Below are 9,245 nucleotides of genomic sequence, written 5' to 3'. Positions count from 1 at the left end.
ATCCTAGCCGTACATGTTGTTCGAGCATGGCCACTATATGATGGAAACTTTGTGCTTATGATGTAAGCCATGATAACAACAAATAGTATAGATAAGTGGTTGATATGATGGTCAGACTTTCATATCTTGTTCTAAACTTTTATACATTTTTCTTAGTATTAATTTATCTGTACCTATGTAAATTTTAAGCCACTAAACTCAAAGGATAATTTGATTAGTAATGAACCAAACTATACATACATCCCGCTAAATTAGTGATGGTAGAATATAACTTATTAATACTAGAAACGAGACCAGAAGGGAATAATTTGCTAGATTAGTGATGTTGATTTGCTAAATTTTCTACCTGTTGTGGAATTAAAACAAAAGTAGCATATATTTGTGGTAGTGGTGTTATTTGAATCAAAGAAAGGCCATAACAAAATGATATAGAATAGCTAGATCAAGAAAAAACAGTAAAGGGCAAGTTGCCAAAAGTTTGGAGCAGGTGTAAAATAGCCAATTAGGCTTGCCGTTTGTATTTAATTAATCTCATTAGTTTGAAGAGGTGATTAAGATATGGATAAGATTATTTGCTCTAATTCATAAGAATGGAGATTGAATTTGATCTCTCAAGGTCATGCATTTAACATTGATTAGATTTAGATTTGTTTGTGTAAGTTCTCTTGCAGCTTACCTTAAACACAACTTATTGCTGCTCTAAAAGCAGTACCAAAAATTGTGAAATATCTTCTGATAATTGTTCTAATAATTAAGAATAACCGGATGATTGTTCTAATAATTAAGAATTAACCGGATTATGTGCTTCTAGCACCCTTTCCAATTTTTAGAACACAAATGGTAATATAGATGAATCAAGCTGTATCAGGCTCATACTTGTGTCTCAGAGTAGATTCGTATTTTTACTTTTGCCAAATGAATAAGGGCTACAGGCTTTCAGATGATTGGAGTTTGATATAAATTTAGTGGAGATTACAGGCCTTAATTGGGATCATAAGGAACCTGGCATTATGGCAACATCGGAGAATATGTAACACACTTGTCTCGACAAATTGATGATAATTTTCAGACTTTTTTTGTTCTGACAAGTGATTTCAGACCCCTTTAATAACATGGCATTACACAAGTTGATAGAAACTGATGTCCAGCTACCCTAACTAGTACTTGAATTCACATTATATGAGTTTGAGTGAAAGCAGGTTTGTTGTGTTGGTTTTGTACATATATAAACCATAGTGGAGTAAAACTCAGGATAAGAAGCACTAGGGAACAATACGATAAAGAGATATTTTCAAGTGGGAAATGACATATGATGACCCCATTGCTACAACATAGTAACCTATTCATCAACAAGAAGAAGATTAGATTTGTGGTGGTGATGTTAGAACTGTATCCAACATTTTCTAAAAAGATTACAAAACAAGAACTAATAAGCCTTCACTGGGTAAAATGAAGGCCACTTGGAATATGAAATGTGGCTCCAAGTTCATCTAATACTAGGTGGGGTTGAAGATGAAAAGAATTAACCCTACCAAAATGAGCCAAGGTGAGGTGTTGCCACATTCATGGTCTTTTAACTTCACTCCTATCTCGTCCCTATTATCACTATCGCATACACATTTTCTGCATACGACAATGTCACGCGTATTTCTTTATATAATCCCTTTTTGTGAAGATGAGATTAAATATTTAATGAAATTATCTCTAATAATCAAGCAACTAATGAGATCATACTGCTGCCATGACTAGGAAGAATAACTTTCTTATATGCACTTTAGGTCCTGGTCCCTCGTGTGTCTAGCTAGTTTTATTTAACACGTTGCTCCATAGCCATAAAAAGAGGAATAATTATTTTTTAATCCAGCTACGGAACAATGAGTTAAATAAAACGTCTATGGCACACACATGTTAGGGACCAGAACCCATGCAGTGTTTAAAAACGAACAGGATAATCCGAAATTGTTATGAGTTCTGGTCTTGTCGTCGAAGCAAGTTAAGTCTTTGCTAGGGAAAGATACAGATGCTTCTCTACTCGAGCGGAGCCTTATTCATCACTTGTTGTACCTTGTTATTCTCTTGTATTATTCCTTTGACATAAGCTTAAACGCTGCATATATAATACTATAGTTTACTTTGCGATGATTGTGCACGTAAGGAGGCTTTGAGTGTCAATTATCATGAAATTTTGTGTATAGATTCTAGATGATGCATTTCATGATAAACAAGGGTATTCTAATGCCTGTAATGCATAATCATGAGATTAGAATCATATCCGATACTCATCACATAAACTTGTGATGCCAACATCCATCTCCATCCCACTTTTCTTATATTTCTGCTTATACTATTATACAAATATTCCTTTTCCAAGTTTCATAAGTAGCCTCCATTAACATTAATCTCCAATCTACTTAATCCTCTTCTGTTCTCTCCATTACCATTGTCCTAAAAACAAAACTGAAAGTTATTTTTGCCTATTTGAGGTATAGCAGAGGGGGAAATTCTAAATGTTGAAAAAAATAATAGAACAATCAGCGTAAATCAAAGCTGCACACAATAAGAAACTGTTTCCGGGTATCTGAACTAAACTTACTAAATGACAAGTAAACACTTATCAAAAATCACACAATAGAAGGATATTTATTTTCACGAGGACTGTCGTGATGTATCCGAACGACAACAAGTAAATACTTTGACAATCACATCAAGCATAGCCCACATGGCATATAATTAAGTAGAAGAAATAAGGAACGGCTTAAATCGCTCAAATGATTGTAGTATTCCACACGGCAGAATATGGTATTTTGGCAAATTTAGATACAAGATGGGAGAATATAATACATTGGCAGTACATCGACATCACTAGGGATGAAAACAGAGAATTATATAATTTATGATAAGTGGTCTAATATGCATGACATAAGATGATAAGATAACATATATAGTGGTGTGACTGGTGATGGTAGAGTATATTGACGCTTAACTTTGTTTTGTTTACTGCTTAGTGGAAAATTGCCATACAACTACACAAGCAGGGAGGGGGAACTTGCCTGATGGACCATTTACACCCAAGTGGCTGTGGAGGTGGGCCGAGATGCCCAGAATTTCCGTTACCATATTGTTCAGGCCACGGTAAGCTGATAAGCTGATAATACGATACACACACATACGATACATTCATTAACATGTCTTTTGGGGTACTAATGTACCATTTCCCATTAAAAATCCGAATATAAAAGTAAGCTTTCTTGATAGGATTTGGATGGAGTATTAGCAAATATCGCTGGCCACCTTGCAAAATCAATGAATAACATTTCCCATCTTATCTAGACAGCATAATATTCTACCAAGATAAATGTCATTACTCTTTCATATGATAGTCCTAAAGAAATTGACAGTTATTTTCGTCATCAAAATATCCTTAGATAATTATCATCCCTCTTCTCCGGCAATATGCAGGACCTTGTAATGCTCACGTTAGACTAGGCAGATTCTTCATAGCATCAGCTAAGTTCCTACACTGCTCATCCAAGAAAACACACATAACTGAATTAGAAATTTAGAATATAACAACAATGAAGTAAAAATCTAAAGTACGCCAATGCAATTATAGCCCTGTGAATTATGCAATTGAGAAAACAAATTCAATAATTCATGAAAAATAAGATTCCTTTTTAGTTTCTGCAGCAGATCTCAAAAACAATGAGAAGGGGGAGGCAGAAGTAAAGAGAAGGACAATGCATATAATTATACAACATCACCACTTTAACAATTTTAGCTAGTCAAATAGTACTGCAAACATATAATCCAGTTCTACACTCTAGTGTAAAGAAAATGAGTATGTGGGTATCCTATAGTCCTATCCTAGTCTGGGTAACTGCATAAAAACCCATTAAAAACAGAAATTCTAGTCTTTCTGGATAAAGATCAACTAAACTCAAAATAAGCAGCCAAAAAATGGTGCTCTAGATTCTTAGTCTAAATCTTTTAAAAAACTCGTTGAAGGGAAGAAAAGAATTATATAAAAGATACTCCCTCCGTACCGTCATACATTTCCCATTTTGACTTCGGACACTGTTCATGGTAAGCGATTAACTATTAATTTACGTCTAATTTATAAGATCAAATATAGTCATGAGTGATCTTGTTGAATTCGTATTCATGAGTACTTTAATACAATGAAGTTTTTATATTTAATACTAATACGAAATTAAAGATATTAACAATCAAAAGTGTGCATTGGCAAACTTGTCTGATCGCTTGGGTAAAGATGGACTATCATGAATATATCATGAATACACAAGCAATCAAAAGCGATCAAGATATTGCGCAAGTTCTCCGTTCTCTCGTATATATCATGAATACGCAATAACTAGGCTAAAGTTTCCTACTTGCGTAATTACATTTACATGTCAAAATTTTCCTAGATTATGCATAAAATTTCCAATATTATCAAATAACTTTTAGTTCAGCATAAAGAAATTAATGGGGGGAATGTAGTTGGTACCCTAGATCTCTTTACATAAGAGTGAGAAGAGAAAATGGATTTCAACTGTACTGTAGCATGTACCTGGGGAGTGATTGACGATGATGGTCATTCCAACCGCAGTACTTGGAGGAAAGAGATGATGTATACTTGATAAAGTCATAGGCCTTTATGCTAAAAATAATATCTATAGAGGTGCTTTATTAATGTAAGTTTTCTCGTAAAACCCAATAACTTGATCAGCTACACCCCACATAATTGCCTGTCCGGGTGGTATCCTCATTAGCCGGGGCAAAAGTCCCTTCCATAAGGCAAGTAGACCTTCCTCCGCATAGATTGTTTTTATTGCGTGAAACATGCCGGTATACTTCATATCACCCTCAGATCGACTCTGAGCCATTAACCTTGTTTTTACAACATCAAATGGACCGGTGCATATTGGACCAGCTGTCCCGGCAAGAAATCCTGAAATCATAGACTGCCATGGCAGCAGGACTCTTCCATCACCTTCATGTTTCTTCCACAAGATTTTGTCAAAAGCATTCTTAGCGGTGAACATGGCAGCCTGGTTTGTTCCATTCCGCATGACAGTTGGGGAAGCTCCTGCCCAGAGCCCGCGAAGGCTATCTTCACGTATAATTACGCCAGCACAGTGTATAGGCCCCTTGTACTTCAAAAGTTCAGGGCTTAGCCCTTTTTGCTGCTGCAGTCTAATTTTCACTACCTGTAATGAATGAATGTAATAACATATTAACTGCTTGAACTGGAAACCAATTAATGTCAGCAGTAAAAACCAAAATCACATGACAGCAAACTCTGAGCATATCATGTAGAGACTGTAACCACGAAAACAAGGTCATCCGTTGCGAACTTTCTACAATTATTCCTAGGCCACACCAAAATTGCATAAAAATATGGTCATCCACTATGAACTTTTTATAATTTAGATACCAAAATTACATGAAAGTGAATAACTCTGAGCAATTCTTCTGGAGAGCCTACCCATGAAAACAAAGTCACCATGAAAGCAGATGCACTAAAAGATATTTTTATCTTGAACAAAAAAATTGAACTATTTTTATGTTGGAATCCATAAGCTAACAAGAAAATAGCTAACTATGCTTCTATCCAGTAACTATGCTTCTTCACCAAACGAAACAGTCTCTACTACTCAGAAACACTATTCTGCACACTGCAGTTTCATCTTCACCTAATCAAACCCTTAATTTGCCTACTAGGCCCGAAGTTCAAAAATTGTAGTGTGTTTACATTGCCTGCTAAACACCAATTTTTTGTTCAGTAACATTGGACAATGTTCCGTGTACAATACAACATTTCCTGATAGGTTCAATGCTATTTCTTACTTATCAGCACCATATGACTAGCTCTACCAAAGCCTACCCATTTCAAGGAAGCTGATCAAGATCCCATCTGAGTTAATCCTATGCAACTTAAACACTTCAACTATTAATTCTCTGCCTTGTCATAACACGATAATGTATGTTGCAAGTGGCATTTAAAGTCAAATATAAATCTGACGACAGTCTAGATATAATTGCAGGTCTTTATTACCTTTAAACCTTTGGGGAAAGATGACTATCATGTGAAATTTATTGACTCTTAGAGCTATCAAAGGTTGGACCCTGGACAGTGGACCCTATCTCAACTAAACATTACAAATGCATTTCGTTGTGGAGATCTCCATGAAGGCATCTACATAAAATTCACTTACAGCTGTATATTCGTCAGCACTTAGTTATCTTGGTCAGCAATTCAACTAAAACCTGTTAACTGTGTATGTCACCATAGAGTTGCATTTATATGAAAAAGTACACTCAATTAATTAAACTACTATCCACCTACCGTGTACATGCCTTCAATTGAATCCTCTACAAGTACATACATCTCATCATGTTAACTTATCAAGAATGTTATTCCACTTTCTATTCAGCTTTATAAATTCCATGAGAACGTTGATTACTAAAAATTATGCCCGTACTTCATTTACCATCTATACAAAAAACTAAACTCAATTAAACTACCATCCACTAATGTGCATATAAACAGAACATTTCATACATTTTAACTAAATAAACTAGTAGAGTACCTAACCTTGAAAACAGCTAATAGATTCAAAGTTTTAACTAGATTTACGAGTTAAGACTATCGAAAAACTAGGTCCTGCATTTGAACTAAATTATTATTCCCTACTCAATTAAACTAGCTCCTGCATTTTAAGTTTTAACTAAACTAACTAGTATCATTTCAAGATTATATTCCCACTTGAATAATCATTTGTACCAAAAAACTGAACTCATTTAAACTAGGTCCTGCATTTTAAGTAAATGAACTAGTATCAAACCTAACCTCATCAGCTAATAGAGTTTTAAACTAAATTCACGAGTCTCCTCCAAAAACAGATCACAAATTTCAAGTTTTAAACTAAATATACTAGTATGGAACCTAACATCAAAGAACAGTTAAATTTTAAGTTTTTAACCAAATTTACAGGTATTAAAGCTAACAGACAAAATAAATTAACATTTTAACTACATTTATGAGTCTCGAAGCTACCTCGAAAGGGGTAACAATAACAAGAGCTTCAAGAACACCCGCCCCGAACCCCGAAAACAGCCTCCCTTGATTACTAATCTCTCCGGTCTGCTTATCTTTAAAAGCAGTCTGTAGCACAGCATTAGACCCCATTCTTAGAGCATATTTGAGTGTCAAATGAGTAGCAAAAGGAGTCAAGCCTTTCCACAAAGCTCGAACCCCTTCAGTTTTGACAACAGTGGTGCCACAGTGAATTATGCCCTTGTATGAACCGGAGCGGTCGAGTTGTAACCGGGTTTTAATTACGTCGATTGGTTGGAGACACGAGGCTTCCATGATTCCGCCGATTGAGCCGGAGATGGCTTTCATGTAGGGCGGGATTGGAAGGGGTTTGGTGGAGTCGCTGGGTGGGTGTGACATTGTGAAATGGAGAGAGAGAGAGAGGGAGAGAGAGAGAGAGAGAGAGAGAGAGAGAGAGAGAGAGTAACACTGTGTGTGTGCAGATAGCGAGAGAGGTAGAGAAAGTGTGAGTGCGTGCGCGCGGGCAGAGAGAGATAGAGTAGAAATGCGAGGGTTTACAAAAAGCAAAAAAAAAAAAGAAAAGGAATTTTAAGAGCAGCGGTAACAGTGGTAGCGTAAAGTAGTGTATGTCTGTATTATCGTGAGGAGGTCGATCTGGCAGCTGGACTTGGGATTACCTCGTAAGTAACGTATTGTGCGTCTTTGGAGGAACACAAAGATGGCCTTATTTGGGCTTGGGCCTTAGAGCATTATCAACGCATCTAACCCATTTCTTCTTTTTGTCTAGCCCCATCTTTTACCACGTGCATTGTGCACATTGTATATTATCAACTCAATTAGCTACTTCAATTTTTTTTATTAATAAAACTGACCAGTTACGTAAAAGTGTTTTACAAATAAACATCAAAGACTTATGTATATTTTTTTTTAAAGTTAAGACTTGTGTAGTTATTGTTATTGTTATACCCCTTCAAAAAAATGTACTTATTGTTATACAATTTGCTAATAATATAAACAAATACAGACGACGTGTCTGAATACAGACTGTAAGAAATTACCAATAAATGAAAGAAATGATATAATTAAAAAAGAATTCGCAGGAACCGTCTCCATAAACTTATTATCCTCTCACTGTATTTGCGAGTCAATAGTCTTCCGGGATGATAAAACGAGAAAGCGGCGATCGCGAATAGAGAGAGAATACGATTTCTGTTTAGGAGGCGATGATGTTTGTACCGAATAAGATGAATTTTAATTCTAAACTTTATAAAAGTATCTTCAATGGGGAGACTCCTTAGCAATAATATCATATGTGACAAAAAAATTAGCAATTAATACACTTCAATGGTAATATGTAAAATAAATTTTTTGGCAAAATATTTAAATAAACTCTTATGGATGGTTGTATTAGCCCAATCTCTAAAACTTGTAGCAAATAATATAAACAGCATTTACAAGCCCATATGATTAGAGTTGAATAACATTTTAGTTGGCTATATTTTAATTAATCATTATGGCGAATGAATATGTTAATCTATGTTGTGGTTTTGATGATAATTCACCAAAACACCTTAAGTAGATTTATTAAGTGTCATTTAGTAGTTTTCAACGGATAACTACAATCTATCTATCCGTTGAAGGAGTAGTTTATATTAATAACTATGTAGCACATCCTGTACACTATGACAGCTAAGGGGTTTGGGAGTTGTAGTGATTTCCAAGTCATGTTAACTACTAGTAAGATATACAAAATAGGTGGGTTAAGTTTAAATATAAAATGTCTTGTAATTTTGTATAAGTGAAAGAGTATCAACTGCTAAGGAAACATCTTCAACTGCTAAACTACAAGTTTCAACGGATGACTCAATATGCCTTCAACGGATAAACTAGTCAGGAGGTCTTCAGCTGATATCAGATAAAACTTTAATAGATGCTATTAAGAAAGTCTCAACATATGGCACTAGTATAGTGTCAACAGGTGACAACAATAAAGCTTCAACGGATAACGTCAATAAAACTTCAACGGATGATCAACAAGATAGCAGTTGATAGTGACTTGACAGAGGCTGACAGAGTCACTTGAGTTGATAGTGCACAAAATGAATTTGGCAGCCTGCTTACAGGTTTTAGAAAAAAATGAAGCATTTTCATTTCCATGCAAAACAAGGACGTTCGAAGATGCTAT

At 35.3% G+C, this 9,245-nt stretch overlaps 1 protein-coding gene across 1 annotated transcript; it reads right to left on the bottom strand.

Annotated features, from left to right (window-relative positions):
* Window positions 1-2,744: 2,744 nt before the first annotated feature.
* On the bottom strand, window positions 2,745-7,695 carry LOC141698295 (mitochondrial succinate-fumarate transporter 1). Its single transcript, XM_074502966.1, has 3 exons — window positions 7,061-7,695; window positions 4,571-5,210; window positions 2,745-3,520 (listed from the first exon to the last, which is right to left on the bottom strand). The coding sequence occupies exons 1-2, from the start codon at window positions 7,457-7,459 to the stop codon at window positions 4,674-4,676; spliced, it is 936 nt and encodes a 311-aa protein (XP_074359067.1). The 5' UTR covers window positions 7,460-7,695; the 3' UTR covers window positions 2,745-3,520; window positions 4,571-4,673.
* Window positions 7,696-9,245: the final 1,550 nt, after the last annotated feature.

Source organism: Apium graveolens, chromosome 11, assembly GCF_009905375.1.
Source record: "Apium graveolens cultivar Ventura chromosome 11, ASM990537v1, whole genome shotgun sequence".
Taxonomy (NCBI): Eukaryota; Viridiplantae; Streptophyta; class Magnoliopsida; order Apiales; family Apiaceae; genus Apium; species Apium graveolens.
Note: the sequence above shows the minus strand (reverse complement) of the source record. Positions and strands in the feature narration are given on the sequence as shown.